At 33.1% G+C, this 17,484-nt stretch overlaps 2 protein-coding genes across 4 annotated transcripts in view; both read right to left on the reverse strand.

Annotated features, from left to right (window-relative positions):
• Nucleotides 1–8,225, reverse strand: LOC111709659 (tonsoku-like protein). Of its 3 annotated transcripts, XM_023483440.1 has the most exons (12): nucleotides 8,049–8,225; nucleotides 7,249–7,416; nucleotides 6,609–6,734; nucleotides 5,693–5,811; nucleotides 5,105–5,149; nucleotides 4,357–4,376; nucleotides 3,824–3,872; nucleotides 3,581–3,665; nucleotides 3,389–3,458; nucleotides 2,116–2,242; nucleotides 961–1,035; nucleotides 1–409 (listed from the first exon to the last, which is right to left on the reverse strand). In XM_023483440.1, the coding sequence occupies exons 1-12, from the start codon at nucleotides 8,207–8,209 to the stop codon at nucleotides 297–299; spliced, it is 1,158 nt and encodes a 385-aa protein (XP_023339208.1). In that variant the 5' UTR covers nucleotides 8,210–8,225; the 3' UTR covers nucleotides 1–296. The 3 variants fall into 3 exon arrangements, with proteins under 3 accessions (XP_023339208.1, XP_023339210.1, XP_023339209.1); XM_023483442.1 differs by lacking the exons at nucleotides 1–409; nucleotides 961–1,035 and adding an exon at nucleotides 1,188–1,252; XM_023483441.1 differs by lacking the exons at nucleotides 1–409; nucleotides 961–1,035 and adding an exon at nucleotides 1,262–1,321 and having other exon boundaries at nucleotides 2,114–2,242.
• LOC111709651 (tonsoku-like protein) overlaps nucleotides 8,224–17,484 on the reverse strand; it is a 25,803-nt gene continuing 16,542 nt past the window's right edge. Inside the window, exons 25-40 of the mRNA XM_023483426.1 lie at nucleotides 16,568–16,655; nucleotides 15,701–15,860; nucleotides 15,252–15,330; nucleotides 14,945–15,018; nucleotides 14,689–14,741; nucleotides 14,008–14,191; nucleotides 13,674–13,773; nucleotides 12,943–13,159; nucleotides 12,603–12,682; nucleotides 12,158–12,209; nucleotides 11,658–11,761; nucleotides 10,823–10,984; nucleotides 10,194–10,415; nucleotides 8,965–9,037; nucleotides 8,693–8,758; nucleotides 8,224–8,240 (exon numbers count right to left, since the gene is read on the reverse strand). Of these exons, the coding sequence (XP_023339194.1) occupies nucleotides 8,224–8,240; nucleotides 8,693–8,758; nucleotides 8,965–9,037; nucleotides 10,194–10,415; nucleotides 10,823–10,984; nucleotides 11,658–11,761; nucleotides 12,158–12,209; nucleotides 12,603–12,682; nucleotides 12,943–13,159; nucleotides 13,674–13,773; nucleotides 14,008–14,191; nucleotides 14,689–14,741; nucleotides 14,945–15,018; nucleotides 15,252–15,330; nucleotides 15,701–15,860; nucleotides 16,568–16,655 (1,731 nt within the window). The remainder of the gene's footprint in view (nucleotides 8,241–8,692; nucleotides 8,759–8,964; nucleotides 9,038–10,193; nucleotides 10,416–10,822; nucleotides 10,985–11,657; nucleotides 11,762–12,157; nucleotides 12,210–12,602; nucleotides 12,683–12,942; nucleotides 13,160–13,673; nucleotides 13,774–14,007; nucleotides 14,192–14,688; nucleotides 14,742–14,944; nucleotides 15,019–15,251; nucleotides 15,331–15,700; nucleotides 15,861–16,567; nucleotides 16,656–17,484) is intronic.

Below are 17,484 nucleotides of genomic sequence, written 5' to 3' on the forward strand. Positions count from 1 at the left end.
TTCTTATTAAGATTTTCATTTTATTTTATTGCTACGTCTACAATCACAATAAAGGTTGAGTCTTGTACAATGTACATATGTAAAGTTTTATTCAAAGTAGATTAAAAAATTGCAATATTATGTATTTTAACATAGAAATTCTTTTAAAATCAATATTAGATGATTACATCTGTATAATCATATACATATCACAGATCTAAATTGTTTACAAAATTCATTTTGAAAAAGGTTTTGAAGTAAACACTTGTACTTTGTTTGTATTTGTAAAGATGGTAATGTACTGTAAGTAAGGTGTACTATGCTATTGAGAACTTGATATTCTGTGTTGAATCTGAATACTGTTTACTAGTTGACCCCCAGCTATTAATCCAGATTTTCCGAATCCGCTCCACAAGGTCAGCATTGTCCTCTATCATATATATTTAGTTTAAAGGGGCTGTCAACGTAATTCAAAATGACTCACTATTTAAAAATTAACATGTTTGATTCAAAATGTGTCCTTTAAACATATAAGTTTTTGCTACGGCTACATGTAACATAAATACACAAGTCATTCTAATAGAAAATCCACTGAGGAAAGATGAATTTTTGATACGGCTACATGTAACATAAATACACAAGTCATTCTAATAGAAAATCCACAAAGGAAAGACTCACTATTTAAAAATTTACATGTTTGATTCAAAATGTGTCCTTTAAACATATGAATTTTTACTTAGGCTACATGTAACATAAATACACAAGTCATTCTAATAGAAAATCCACTGAGGAAAGATGAATTTTCAATTAGTTATACATGGAACTCCATTTGTTAACAACATAAGTTTAAAGGATACCCGTTTGTAATAGGGCATAAACCTCTTTAATGGAATGTTTACTTAAATAGTTATGGAGAAAATCTTTTGAAATCTTATAATAAACAGAGTTTTAATTTCTGTTTTTGAAACCATCTATGTTTACCTGGGAATGAGAGATATTTCAGTTTGGTGTGCCAATCCATTAATATCTTAACTCCATTAACCATCTCTTCATAACCTAACAAATATATATTTCAGTTTGGTGTGCCAATCCATTAATACCTTAACTCCATTAACCATATCTTCATAACCTAACAAATATATATTTCAGTTTGGTGTGCCAATCCATTAACATCTTAACTCCATTAACCATATCTTCATAACCTAACAAATATATATTTCAATTTAGAGCCAATCCATTAATATCTTAACTCCATTAACCATTTCTTCATAACCTAAAAAATATATATTTCAATTTAGAGCCAATCCATTAATATCTTAACTCCATTAACCATTTCTTCATAGTCTAGAAAATATTTTAGTTCAGAACCAATCCATAATATCATAACTCCATCAACCATTTCTTCATAACCTAACAAACATTTATTTCAATTGATAGCCAATCCATTAATATCTTAAATCCATTAACCATATCTTCAAAACCTAACAAATATTTATTTCAATTTAGAGCCAATCCATTAATATCTCAACTCCATTAGCTGTATCTTCATATAACCTAACAAATATTTATTTCAATTTAGAGCCAATCCATTAATATCTTAACTCCATTAGCTGTATCTTCATAACCATATAAATATATGTTTCATTTAGAACCAATCTATTAATATATTAACTCCGTTAACCATATCTGCATCACCTAACAAATATGAATTTCAGTTTATAACCAATCCATTAATATTCTTACTCCATCAACTATGTCTTCTCAACTTTACAAGTATTATATTTCTGTTTAGAACCAATCCATTAATATAGTCACTCCATTTACCATTTCTTCATTACCTTACAAATTTATGTATTCCAGGATATGATAAAAACAGAGGTAAAAAATGAACTTTTAAAATCGTTGTTCAAAATATAAACAAGAGCCGGCTAAATTATTAAAAATCGTTGCCACTAGAATTAAAATCAGAGCCCTCTCTAACATTTGCTTTAAAGGATAAAATGTTTCAAAGAATTGAAAAATGTTTAAGAAGTTTCTATTGCTGAATCTTATTGAACCATGAAGAGATTAGGAAATCTTTATTAATCTCTGATTAGGTAACAACATAAAGGTATTAACTGAGAGTATAAATCTAACCTTGTCCAATGACCATGTGACAGTTGTCTAGAAGAAGATCGGTCAGCTGACGATCTGTCTCTGCTACACGAGTTAACAGCTGGTGGACTCCAGACGGTGTTACACCGTTACTTGACAAATCCAACTTCTACAAGAGAAAAAGATTTTTAAAGAAAATAATTTGTTGTTCAGATGCTGATTTTATCATATTTCTACCAATCAATCTTTTATACTTTGTATAAATGCATATATTTCTACAGCTGTACAAAAAAACTAATTTATTTCTTTACAGTAATCTTTAAAATACTTTGCTTGCAAGATTATTCATATATAAGAAATAATATAAAACACAGATTTCTCTGCTTTTGATGATCAATAATCAGTCAAAAAGGGGTTGAGGGTAACTTGAAATTACACTTACAGTCCCTTTAGACCAGAGTAAGTAAAGTAAATTTGTTTGGTTATATTAAAGGGACTGTAAGCGTATTTTAAGTGACCCTACATGCAAAGATAACAACGCCAGATTCACAACTGTACCCTTAAACGCGTTGTCTGATCAAGTATGAAATAGATTTTGTAATATTTAAACCATGGTGTAATATTTAGAATATGACCAGAGCTGAAAACTTTCGAATTAAATATCATAAATCCCGATTACTTAATCTGAGTATCCAATGGACACACTTCTGATTTTTTTTCTTAAAACCGGTTTTTTAAATTAGAGTAATTAGAGTGTCTCTATATAATTTTAAATGGCGAGCAAAATTTTTAATTTATCGGTTTCATATGCGCGACTCTAATTGGTTGAATTTTATACACTTTTCAGAATAGAAGTATCAAGTACATGATTAGGTTAGTCTCTATATTAAGAAACAGAAGATCAAGCATTAATCTCGATATCCACCATTCAAAAGTTTTCAGCTCAGATATTAAACCCCCTAAATCCCTTTTCTGAATCTAAGCAGAGAAGAGAATTTGGAGAATAGGAGCATTACGCTCCAAGTTCTTATAAAGGAGAGACGTTGGAGCCTAATTGGTTTTAACCGTGAAATCTCTACAATAGTGACCTTATACATGTACTGCAGAAAAACACGAAGAAATTGTTACAAATAAACACTTTTCTATCTAGCAAAACGACAATATCTTTAACATTATTGATCGGATATATGTTTCAACTTTTCAAGGTTACTATTTTGAATCGGGCATCGCCAATTCTGCTTGGAGGGTTAAATCAAAAAGTGTTGCATAGAAGAAAATAAAGATAAAGGGAGACAAGGATAATGTTAAATATTACCTTTAACCGTGGTAAGCTGGATACTGCAGTACACAGATCGGGTATATTAATATCAGATAAATAACAATTCCTGAACCAAACCTCAATTTTTTTAAAGTTTTTATTTTAGGAAAACGTTTCGTTCAAAAAATTGATTTTTCGAATTGCGCTAATTTGTTAAGAAAAAACAATTATGATTTTGACTGAGGTTTCCTAAGAAGAATGGTTTCCAGTCTAGTTTCTTGGTTTCCCCGCTGACAGAAGGAAACCAAACCTTTCAATAAATTGCCGTCGGATCCTAGATATATATAAATGTTAATACTGGATTGTTGATAGATAGCTAGATAGATGGATAGAATAATGTTTTGACAGAAATATATAAATAACTTTGGGGTTTATGGAAAGAGGGGGGACAAGGGAAGGGGATGGGGGCGTAGCTGGCAGGGGTTATCTAACCTGATACAGTAGCCGATAGATTTAACGTTGTTAAGGTTGTAGGACAGCACTAAAACAATATTTTTATTCAAGGGTTTGGCCACGAAAATTGCGTGTTTGATTGATCAGATGTTTCAGTCATAGATTGAAAAAAGGGACTGTAAGCGTAATTTCAAGTGACTCTCCATGGATGACGATGCCCGATTTACTATGGTATCCCTTAATAGCTTTGTATGCATGATAAAGTATGGATTAGATAAATAGATATCCATGTTTTACTATTTATTTTCATTTGAGGTTTCTCCACAAAAGTTACTTGCTCGCAAGAAACAATTAATCAGGCACAATCGCCTGCAGTCCCTCTAAACTATTTTTTTTTTTCAGTTAGAGCACGGTTATAAACCTGGATTTAATTTTTTTGTACTTAGCTAAGCTTCATTTTTTCAATGCTGACATATATGAGGTTCAATGCTCATACATCTTCTTTAAAATGCCAATGCGACATCTGAGAAAAAATATGTAGAAAAAATATACGAAATTTCGATCATAAGTACCTTCAGAAGAATCTCAATACCTGAAAAAAAAATCAAAATTAGAATAACTTAAAAGCATATTTTAAATTCTTGAACCATAACCATCATAATGCATTGATGATAGTTTGTACTCCAGTCCATATACTACCAGCAATCAGCATATAGATCAAAATAATATTGTTTACTGAAAGGTGAAATAAAGGGGCTGAAATATGTTTAAATACAGTATCCGGTACAGAAATTGCTAAATAGTAATGGAGGGTCAGTGTACACTGTACAGTGATAACCAGAGAACGGTAGAATAGAAAGACGACATTGAAACAATATTAAAGTGCATTTTATGTGTTACAAAGCAAATAGCTTTACTAGCAAGTTATCAAATCAGTTATTAAATAAATGGGTATGTTTACACTACACAATTTGTGTGCCTCATGTTCGTTAAAATATTTAAAGTTATAGCTTGAGTTTAAAAGAGTTTGCTTGAGCTTGAGTTTTCTGGTTATCACTGTATATACCAATGAATTATCACTTATCAGGAACAAAAATTGTAAATTATAATTTTTTGTTTATGTTATAAATTCCGAAAAATGGCCATTCACAGAATTTCTTCTGGGGAGTTTGGGCTTCGTGCATCTGGGAAACTTTAAGTAGCTGTATTAACAAATACTCTTGACAATTCAGTAGTCAACACTGTATTGATATATATTATATGCTGACCAATGCCAGCATATCATAATATTGTAATTAAGTAAAAAGAGAATCTTACTACCTTCAGGTCCAAGATCATTGCCAGCAATATTTAGATCGGTTAAACCTGAAATTTAATCAAATCAAATCAAGTCAAATCAAATCAAACCAAAACCATCGCATCGCATCACATCGCATCGCATCGCATCGCATCGCATCGCATCGCATCGCATAAAAATAAAATAAAATAAAATAAAATAAAATAAAATAAAATAAGGCTGACTGAGATAGCAATAGCTAAATTCAATATATCTTGTATCAAAGAGATGGAAAATGTAATTTTAGATTACCCGAAAGTTAAAAAAGAGTTGGTTGTCCGCGTTTAAATGGTACACTATAAATCTATATCTATTTATTTATTTTTATGAATAAAATAAAAATAAATTAGGAGGTTATCGTCTTAATTCTATCTTAAAACGTGAAAAGTTCCTTTTAAAGAGAAACCACACAGGAAAACAATCAATTTTATGATAGAAAAAGAAGGAAAACTCATTCATCCTTGATAATGATCTGACCCAGTTTTAACGCTTACCGTTAAAAACATGTTAAGCCACTCTATCTAAGTAGGGTCATTTTAAAATACCACCTTCATTCCCTTTAAGCAATATACCTGAGATGGCCTGGGTAAATTCAATACATCCGGTATTAAATAACCGGTGAGTAAATGAACAGTAGGATAAGTCTAGTGTGCTCAGAACTGGACTAGACATCAGAACTGGGCTCAGAAACCTGGTAAGAGAGAAAAATTAAAACAAAAATATAGAAATGAAAGAAAAAATTATGGAGGAAGGGGCTGGGAGGCAAATGGTTAGTTTTATAATTGAAGATCAAAATATTCTCCATTCTCAAGAAAACTTGTCAATTTAATTATCTTTAATTAATTAAATTTGGATATCACCAGAGCATGGGTGTCTGTTTAAAATTATAATTTTATGATTCTCCGCGCCCCCCCCCCTCCCTAAACTTCTCTTTTCCTTCCTCTTTTGTTTAATTGTCACTTAGATGCTTTCAACATCAATACCAGAAATAACCCTTATGGGATTAAGAAATCCTTTTCTAGTAAAGTACTAGATAGAAATTATTCTTCGAAAAATTTCTTTAGCTTCTGTCTAATGGAGACTAGAAAGAAGAAACTTGCAACTTTATTTTTATTTTGTCAGCCCCAAGAAGCTAGTAATTTCATTAAAATAATTATGAACTCGTTCCCCTTTCCATGCAAAATAAAGAGTGAAGATATTTGTTTTGACTTTTAAATCAAATATATTTTTCCTCAGCCGTACTGTTAAAGTTTAAGTAGTGAAATGCAGTGAAAAAAAAACGTTTGAAATTTGTTTTACCCCTTTTTTACAATTTGATCCATAGTGCAGGGGGAAGTGGAGAAATAACTTAATACACCCCTGTTCCATAGGTCCAACCAATCCCTCCTTAAGTATTACTTGAGTGAATGGTCCTGGAATGGATTTTACCTGAGTGAATGGTCCTGGAATGGATTGTACCTGAGTGAATGGTCCTGGAATGGATTGTACCTGAGTGAATGGTCCTGGAATGGATTGTGCGCTAGATTAAGAGAATCAAGGTTGGGTGGTAGAACTATGTTCTCCAGGTATACTGGGAGTAGACAATTCTGGGACAGATTCAACAAACTTAACGATCTAGAAAACCGTATAAATTATAATTCATAGATGTAATATTGACAGATAAGATTTTTCATCACACATTAATATGCCAACTTACTAAGGTTTCGCTGAATTCAACATCAGCAATCAATATTAATTAAATATTTTATATTGAAAAAAGGAAATTTCATTAAAATATGATATTGGTTTTGTCAGAAAATAGATACTAAATTGAGATTTTATGATGCTGAAAATCTTAAAAGTAGGAATTTTACAGTCGATGGTAACCTTTTCTGGTGTCGATCAGCGTTATCAGGAACTTTTGTATACCTCACTTGTCCCAAAGGAACAGGAAGACAAATGTTGGACTTTATTTCTCCAATTTACATGAAACACAGAAATTGTGTACACAGACCCATTTAACTTTATAAGTTGATTTACAAGCTACTGGTAAAACATTCTTCTAATAAAAAAATTTAAATTGATTATATTTTGTTTTTCTTTTTACATGGGTCCCATTATTCGATATCAACATTTATCCATAACTTACTTAAGAGTATTCAGAACAGGTTTGAAAACATTGAAGTTCTCTCCAATCTTGCAACCAGCGAAGACGATCTCCCGCAATCCCAACCATGATTTAAGGGATCCGACCAGAGGAGTGATTATTTTAAACTTCAGCGGCATGCGCAGTATCAAGCTTTTGGTAGCCTCAGCTCTATTGTCCAGTCAAAAAAAAGAAATATATTTTAATATCAAACAAATTCCTTTTTTACTTTCACTGTATTTGACTACTTTACATTTTCTTGAGAAATTGGACTTATTGAAAGGGAGAAATAGTCTTTTTAAATACCTTGCAGGGTTCACCGACCTAGTGTCAAACAACCCAGGGTCAAGTGACCTAGGGTTAAACGACAAACGGTCAAACACGCAACAAAGGGTAAAACAACAAAGAATCAAAATGGGAAAAATAATTTATGTACTACATAAAAAGACAATTTATGGGCCAGGCTAGGACATGCTAGTGGGCCGAGCGCTGCGGCTACTAGTTCGTCTGAACATAAAAATAGTTGCAATTAACCAAAAATAGTCTAAATGAAATTTTGCCCGTTTGTCGCACTTTTTGTTCCTATGTCGTTTTACCCTTGTCGCAAATTTGACAGTTTGTCGTTTTACCCTATGGTGAATAACTCTCAGCCATAAAGAAGAGTAGCTCCAACTTTATATACCCGGTTCCCGTTTTTCATTAAGTTCGGCCTCTGATGAACTATTATGTTTAACATTGATTCAAAATCTATCTTTTTAAAAAAATTTTTAATTATTTTTATTTCTAAATTTGACTTTGCATTCCTGTGTAAAATGGTTGCAATATTTTTATAGACCGGAAAGCCCAAATTCTTAGAGATCTCTAAATATCTCTCATGAGAGGGTTTATACGGCCAAGAGAGAACAACGCCATGGAGGCTGTCCGTAGTGGCGAGGACATCCTCTAATAGATCAGTCCTATCCATCTCTGCTCCATCAACTAAAATTTCGAAGGCACTTTAGAAAAGAAACTTTTATGCAATGTTATAATGCAAGGAAAGTCATTGCGGAGGTGTACGCATCTTTTGTACTGCAGTGTACTGTCTCTGGACGGATGTCGAAGCCTGACATGGGATCCATCTTTCACATCAAAATCAATGAAATATTCTAGTTATAGGAAACTATTATGTGAATTATTAAACTATCAAAATTTAATGCTTTTAACCTGGACCTGGATACTAAACGATCACTAATTCTTACAAATTCCGCCCAGAGAGAACTGGTTTCAATATGTACGCAGAGTATACGCAACTGCAATTAACTGTCCTTGCATTATAATCTTGCTTTTATGAGTATTGTATATGAAATTTTAATTTTAGCGGAATTAAATAAGAATCTGCTTTACGAATCTGTCTCACCCCCCCCCCCCCCCAACATATAATAGATAGGCCAACACCACCATAATATACCTGTAGCAGGTGTTATTCCTTCACTGCGTCCATAACGTGCCGCTGTTTCACCAATTAACCAGGCAACTTAATTAAAAAATACACCTCACTCAAACAACCTATATCTAGATTCTGTTCATGGCTGCAGTGTTGCTCCTGATCTCCTCCAGGAGGGCACCGCTATATGTCTGATACTTTGCGATCTTTATTATGTCCTTGTCTTATTCTTTTGTTTATCTTTTTTTTGGCTGGTTATCATGATATTTTTTTCATTTTTATTTTTCATTTTTTACCTGTTAAATTTTTTTCTTTGATCGGAATTAGGAGGGATTTATTTTCCATTTGTACTTTTACTGTTCGATGCTTCTAAACAATAATAGTATATTATGCGTAGGAAGAAAGTGTAATAATCAAAATTATTGTTATAATATTCGGTGAATAATCAAAATTATTCCACGGTTTTTCTTTCAATATTATAACAATAATTTTGGTTATTACACTTTCTACCTACGCATAATATACTAATAACCATATAAAATGTTTTTAATTTTGGCTACCACACGTGAATTTAACGGTTCTGTCAATATTCCAGAAAGCTGTGACTTCAGATCACCATTTGACCCACTAAACATAATTTGTTAGCCTTTTTATTAAATACTTTTTTGTTGGCATATACATTTTGAATGAAAATGTTTAAAATAAACAAATCCGTAAAGTAAAAGATTGTTGAATTAAAGACCAAAACACGTTTGATTTCAAATAGAAGAAACCGAATGCTGCTCACTCTGGTTAGTCCGGTGTGCCCATACATACGATGGGAAGATGCTACAGTACTACAGTAATAACCGGAAAACTGTAGAATAGGAAGACGACATTGAAGCAATACTGAAGTGCATTTGATGTTGTTACTAAGCAAATAGCTTTACTTGTAAGTTGTTAAATATTGTATTCAGTGAAATTGTTCTGTTTACACTGCACAATTGCTGTGCCTAATGTTTATTGGACTATTTAAAGTCATAACATGAGCCTAAGTCAACTTCCTATTCCCAGAGTTTTCTGGTTATCACTGTTCGACGATCATTGTCCCAGTAAAAATTCCATAAGTCACATATTGTTATTGTCATCATGGTAAATATCTTGTAATGACAGGATTTGTGACCGACCCGTTGGTATTGTTTAATGTGAAATATGATTGATTACCAGACCAAGGGTAGATATATCATAGCTATAATTACATTAGCAGGTAAAGTAACAAAATGTATAACAGAAGGAAATATCGAAAATTCGCAAAATTGCAACTTCAAAATTCACAAAACTAATTTTGCACTATTTCCTCTCCTGGTTATGATTAGGGTCTTAACAACCCCAAAGTTCAGGCCTTGCAATTTTTCAGCGACGTTACACATTTGACATATCTCGCACACCAAAACACAAAGGATAATTGTCGAACGACACATGAGGAATCAGTCACCCGGTACACTTCATAACTGAATGAATTGATTCAACTTTAAACGCATATTACCTCTTGTGGATGAATTACAGGAGTCTGCTGGGTGCTCCAGTCTGATTCTCTAGGCGCCTTCCAGGACTCCCTTGGGGTATTCCAGGACTCCCTGGGGGTACTCCAGGACTCCCCAGGATTACTCCTATACTCCGACTCCCCGGAGGTTCTCCGTGAATCCTCTATACTTGTACTGGGACCAGGAACACGTGGGAAAACATCACCAATTTTAGGTTGAGTACGCTGAATAAAAAAACAGAAGTTAAAATATAAATTTGAATATATTTGAATATAAAAAAGAATTCAATGAAAGGGGAAAAAATTTTATTTCTATAAGCTGACAAATCTTTTTAACATTTTAGATCTATATAAAATATGCGTTAAGAAGGCCTAGTGAAATATTTAAGAACCTGGTCTATATACCATTGACCAAATAAATAAATAAATCCAATTCATCCCAAAAAATCCTCATTGAAAAAACCCATAAATCCCTCTTCAGGTGCTAGCTAGAGTCCAGTAGAAAATATATATATATGATATTTAGCCAATTAAAAACATTTTTCTATATTATTTGTTAATAAAATTGTCTACGTCTCTAATGACAATTCTGAACAAAGTATGTTGAAAAATGTATAAACCTTGAGACCTACCCTTTTCAGTTTATTTAATCTAGAAATTGTGCTGTATTGAGTTGAATGAGGACTAGGTAGTTCATCAACAAGAACAGGTTCAGGGTCTTCATCATCTGGGTCATCATGAAGATCCTGATCTAATCTCAGAGAAATTGCATTCTCTTTAGATCCTCGTCTCCTCTAAATTACAGTGAGACACATAAAACTGTGGAAAAGGAAGACGACTTTCGAACAATGTTACATGTATTTGATGTTCTTGAGAAGCAAATAGCATGAAAATGTGTCTTTGTAAAATGCAATTTTGCTGTTTTAATAGAATTTGATTATTCAAAATCATAATGAGGGTCTATCAATAGACTTCATATTCTAACTAATTATGTAGTCGATTTCACATTTCTTAAAAACCTTTATTTTTGCCTGACTGAGGTTACAGATGCTATCGGACTTCATAAAATGAATTCAGGGCCTCCAAAAAACAAACCCATTTACTTGCAAAAAAAAAACCGATAGCTTAACAAAACAGATACCAAAAATGCTCAGTATTTAGAAATGCTTTAAACTGATGGCCTCATTTTTTGTAAGACGTAAGTTGTACTTTCAATTTCTTTCAGTTAGCCTTAATTTACATGGTGACATGTCTGATTCACAAGGGTACCCTTAATATCTTTCTTTGAATGACAATTAGTAAGATATTGTGGGGTTTTCCGTAGTATCTGATAATTTTTAAAGAACATTGTTGTGAATCGTACGTCCCACTCTTTTTTAAATGGAGGTTTTACTTAAAATGTTGTCTTCTGTCTCTAAAAGATAATGTTACAAAAAAAATACACAAGGTTAAGAATTGCATAAAGACCTTAAGTTTGCTCGGTCTTTTTTCCTCAGAACTTCTCTCTCGTTTTTTCCTCTCCTTCTCTAGTTGTCCCTCCTTTAGGTCATCAACCAGCCAATCAGAATCGTCTAAAATAAAAATTTGTAATAATTTTTTTAATCCTCTCCCCCCTTCACCAGTCAATAAAAAACAACCACCCTCCCCCCGAAGGGAGAGGAGGCACACCGCAACCGACTTCCTGTGCACAATCGACTCTTACGCATGGATTTTCAGCAGCGCTTATCCACATTGCTTCCGGTCCGCACCCATTTGTGTTCCACAATGGCTTAACTTTTAAATCATTATTATACCAAAATACAGCGTTAATTTAAGAATTCAAAAACATCATGGCACCTAACATAACATAACCTAAATATATTAATCATGTTTTTTGGTAATATAAATTAACACAACTTTCCCTTTTTTAAAACTACGAATCAATTAGGTATCTCTTTTATTAAGCTCCAATATTGACGAAGTCTCACCTAATTCCATGAAATCATTAGAATCATCAATATCTCGCCTAGGAACTAGTTTCTGAATGGAAAAATTTATTTTTAACCTGAAAGAATTTATTTAAATTAAGAACCTAGTTCAGACCAAAACTTTTTATTGAACTGTGAATACAACATAAATGTTGCTATATTTTTACTTTTTTCAGAGAGAGATTTCAATGTATGATGATTTCAACTAGGGGTGTATATTTTTCAAAATTAACCACCTCCCCGCGGGAAAATATTAACAATTGGCCATAAAAAAAGACAACTTTTCTCATCTTTTTATCTATAAGTTTTTGTATGTAAATTCTGGGAGAAACACTTTTCAAAAGGGGCAAAAAAAATTAGTTTTTGAGAAAATTTACATGCATGATTTTAACCTTTGATAACGTCAACTTTTTTTTTCTGATTGAGAAATTTTAAAAATCCATTCCTGAGCTGGTTTGAGTGAAAGACGATTAGGATGCCGTAATCCTTCCATCACATTCTGATAAACATCAGCTCCCATTACATCTAAATTAAGCACAGTAATAACGGGTTTTCCCTCTTTCTAGGCATAAAAAGGCTTGGATGAGAAAAAGAAAAAATTGGACTTCAACTTACAAGTTATTTTAATACTTGTGGCAAAAACGACCTCTATTTTGGAAAATTACTTATTTCCTCTTATTTAGCGATGATAAAGCAGGAGGAAAATTATTTTTTTTAAAAATAGATGATAAAAAAATTGCAACAATTTTAGTTTTGAAACCAAATAAAAAATTTTTAATGAAGACCTGGTGCCGGAGGATTGTGAATTTGTGAATAATCCGGGATATCCGGTAGATATTCAGGAGCACAGGATATCTGGGTTGATGTATCCGGAAGTTGATCAGGGACGAACCAGGACTGGGTTGGTATTTCTGGTAGGTGGTCGGGGGAACACGAGATCTCAGTTGATGTTGGAAAACTTGATTTACGCTTCAGCTTTCCGGCACCTCGGGACTGGGAAACCTTTAGAAATCAATCAATCAATCTGTAAGTCGATTTTTTTTTGTGGGAATCAATTTTACCCGTCCGTCCTTATATCTTGTTCAAAGATGTTACTAGTAAAATTACTGCTTACAAAACTCTTCAATGACTTCCGGTTAAAAAAAAATAAGCATGGCCAATTCACAGCGGTAGCCCTTTCGATTTTTTACAGTAAACATGAGAAAAAATATCTATCTGGAAAAGTGGTAAATTTAACATAATTTCCGTCTTCTTCTCTACTGCATACATACGCAAGTTGCTTCTATAAGAGAAACCAAAATTGAAATTCATCAATCTTGAGATCGTGCCATAAGGATATTCAAGTACTGGTGGGAATTGGGCAATGGGCATGCCCCTTTTTTAAGTCATTTGAAAATAGTTTGATATCCCCTTACCGTTCACAAATTTACTTCACAAAAAGTACATTCCTTACAAAAGCAAATGATAATATAAATTTTCTGAAAACATTTTAAAAGGTGTTAGAATTGATACTAACCTTGAGAGATTTAAATGAAAATATCTGGGAGGATAAAATTGGAGAAGACGACCTTTCCTTCTCATCGTCCGAACTTTCTCGAGTTGTTTTGTATGTCATTCTACTCAAAGAACCATATTCTAACAATTCAAACAAGTCCTCATTAAGGGGCAACTAAAGGGAGGACGGAGTATAAATGACTTTGGAAAATCTAAGACACAATTCATTGGACCCACACGCTAAGATCTGAGCAAATTCGTTTCTGATTTTCATAAATGATAAAACAGGTGCGTAACTAGCATTAAGCAGCCACCCACCCCAAACCAAATGACATAATTTATGCATATGTTCATTCCTATTAGAAGGAGATCGTTGATCGTCCGAGCTTCCTCCATCCTCATCAGGAGAACTGAATCGTCTTCCTGATTTAAAGGTAGTATCAGGAGAGTTTGATCTTGATCTTGATCTTTGGAAGGGTTCAGGAGACCAAGCACGTCTTCTTGATCCAAGACTTTGATAAGATGATTTCAGGTCATCTTCTATAAAAGACAAGAATATTAACTTTTAGGTTTATTTAAATTTATCGCGTGGAGTTTAAAGGTTACTATAGAAAGATCCAATGGTAACCTTTAAATCTTTATCTGAGTCGGAATTTATTAAATTTAAGCCGCGTCTCAAATCCGCCAAAAACCGGTTTTCAATTAAGCGCCGGCTTAAATCTTGAAACATTTAACACAATTTTAATTTGAACCAATCATATTTGAGCCGAGTCTCAAATTTAAGCCGCGGATCAAATTCTTAAAATTCGGCCTCTGATCAAAGATGCGTTGAAGATGGGCATGTCCGAGTCCCAACGGTACCTTTTAAACCTTTATCTGATCAAAAATGTGAAAGATATTATCGATGCGATTCGTACTTAACATCTGGGGGGGGGGCAATTTTCAAAAAGAGGTAATGGGAATGATTTTTCAAGAAAACATATACCCTGAACGAATTAAAAAGTAAAAAACCTTGATTTAAAAAAAATATTCCTTGCCTGAACCAAATCTGCTTTTAAGAGACTTTGCAGCTTTCTTCTCTCGGTTTTGTCTTCAGGATAAAAATTGATTTTTATTATAGTTCTCATCTATACCAGTTCCATTATTTTTGTTGTTATTTAGTTTAGAATTGTAAAACAAAAAAGTCAAGGCTAACTGAACAAAAATTAATCGTTTTGTTTGTAGGCATAAAGCCATTCTACACTTTAAAAAGAGGGGAATAGAGATTAATTTTTCAACTGTTTCAATTTTTCCCTAAGTTCTCTAAGCTGTTCCATTTTCCCTTTCTTTTTGGGAACACAAGGTGACATCTCTTGAGAGGATTGTTCCTTAAATAATGTAATTTTGTTACCATGTTCCAACCTTGGATTTGCTTCAATAGAATGCTGATGTTTTAAATTAGTTCAAACAAAAGATTTAGTTTGAGATTGACCTCAACTATATGACATATGAAAGTGTTTAGAAAAATCCGCGACATTTAGGTTTGTTGAAGTACGAAGAAAAATGGCAACTTCTTCAAGAATGGTTATTAGAAAATGAAGCCTTGTAAAGATATATTTACCAAAGAGTTTGAACAAGTTGAAGGAGCAACTGCTGAATCTACTTCTCTGCCCAAACTTCGATATTTCTCCTCAATTATCCTGAACAATAATAATAATTTAATTTCACTCTTCTACTAAATCCAATTAGATGAAAAATGAGGCTCTTTATTGTAATTAAATAAACCTAATAAGCCGTCGGTCTAAATCTAGAATATGCTGTTCTATATTTAATATCGGTCTAAATCTAGAATATTCTGTTCTATATTTAATGTCGGTCTAAATCTAGAATATTCTGTTCTATATTTAATGTCGGTCTAAATCTAAAATATGCTGTTCTCCATGTTTAGTAGGTCGATCTATATCTCGAATATTTTCATATATATGCCTAATAAGTCGGTATAAATCTCGAATATTCTGTTCTACATACTTAATAAGTCGGTCTAAATCGCAAATATTCTGTTATACATACATAATAAGTCGATCTAAATCCCGGATATTCTGTTCATTCTCCTCTCCCTTCTCATATTCTAGATCTCGCCGATGTCTTCTCAGAAGAGCAATTGATGTTAAACCCTTCTTATTTGGGAGTGTTGGGTCTGCACCCGCAGACAACAGGTACTCAATTATATCTAAAAACGAACAGATTTATTAAATTACTAAATTAAACAAATGAATCGCCGAATCAAGTAGTCTTACAAACATTTATATGCTAGGGCTAAACATCAAGACAAGACTCAAGGGATTTAAATATACTGTGGCCGAATTTAAAGAATTTGAGCGGCGGCTTAAATATGGTTGGTTCCACTTAAAATTGTATTAAATGTTTTAAGATTTAAGCCGGCGCTTAATTTAAACCGGGTTTTGGTGGATTTAAACCGCGGCTCAAATTCTTTAAATTCCATCTCTGATAAACCACAGTTACTTATTATTAAAATTTGAAACATTGCAGCTCCCTGGAACAGAATCAGCAAAATATATGGATCCAAATATTAAAACCTTCCTAATATCCATATCTTGATCTGAATCAGGATCCAGGATCTGAATCAGGATCCAGGATCTGAATCAGGATCCAGGATCTGAATCCAGGATCTGAATCTGAATCCAGTACCTGAATCTAAATCCACGGCCTGAATCTGGATCCAGGACCTGAATCTGGATCCAGGATCTGAATCTGGATCCAGGACCTGAATCAGGATCCAGGATCTTAATCAGGATCCAGGATCTAAAATCAGGATCCAGGACCTAAATCTGAATCCGCATCAAAATGGAAGAGATCCTGACTGACTAGAGCTTAAAACTTATGACTCTATTAAGGGCCACAATAAAATATCTGTACCTAAGAATCCTGCTCTAGAGGCTAATATTAGAGGAGTGTCGTCCTCAGGTTGTCTTTTATCAATATCAGCTCCAGCCTCAACCAGTAACTAAACATACAGGAGGATAGGATTTATTAACATCACGGTTATTTTCCAAAAGAACCTCATAATACAAAAACTTCTAACAATGTCTCTTAAAATTATAAGGACTCTAGGAGTCATTTACCAGTGATAATTTATTTATAATCTATATATAAATTTGGCTAGTCAGACAGACTAAGTCTGTCTGTCTGTTTGTTTGTTTGTATCCAATAAACTTCAAAACGGCTGAACCGATCGGGCCCAAATTTTTTGTGGGACATCACGTGACCACAGGGAAGGTTTATGAATGATCAAAATTTCAAATATTTGTCTCCATCAAAATTCGATCTTCATTAAATTTTTGAAAATTTTAAAAATCCACGAAATTTTTTGTGAAAATCCGCGAATTATTTTTGTTTTGTTTTACGATGTACACAAAAAGAATATGTTCACAATTAATTTAGAAGATGGGCGCGAAGCGCCCTATGAGGCTAGTTAATTTATAAAGTAGTACGTCTCATACACACGGGTTCACTTCAAATCATCTACTACGGAAAGTTGACAGGTTTCTAGCTGGAAATCAAGTGTAGGGAAACTCGAATAAAAACCCTCCGTGAGTTTGACGTCATATGGTCCCAGAGTGCACTTAATTTGTCACTAGATCCGGAGAGCACTCTATTTCAAGCTAGAAAAATACGGATGTCTTAGTCGTTGATTATAAGATAACCGCTTAAAAAATCCCGTTTAAAAGGTTATCACTTGAAATTACGTTGTCAGTTTCCTTCAGGCATCATAAAATATATATTTATCTTAAAATTGAAGAACATTTTAGCATTAAAAATTTGACAAGAAATGC

This window comes from Eurytemora carolleeae, unplaced genomic scaffold, assembly GCF_000591075.1.
Source record: "Eurytemora carolleeae unplaced genomic scaffold, Eaff_2.0 scaffold993, whole genome shotgun sequence".
In the NCBI taxonomy this organism is placed as follows: domain Eukaryota; kingdom Metazoa; phylum Arthropoda; class Copepoda; order Calanoida; family Temoridae; genus Eurytemora; species Eurytemora carolleeae.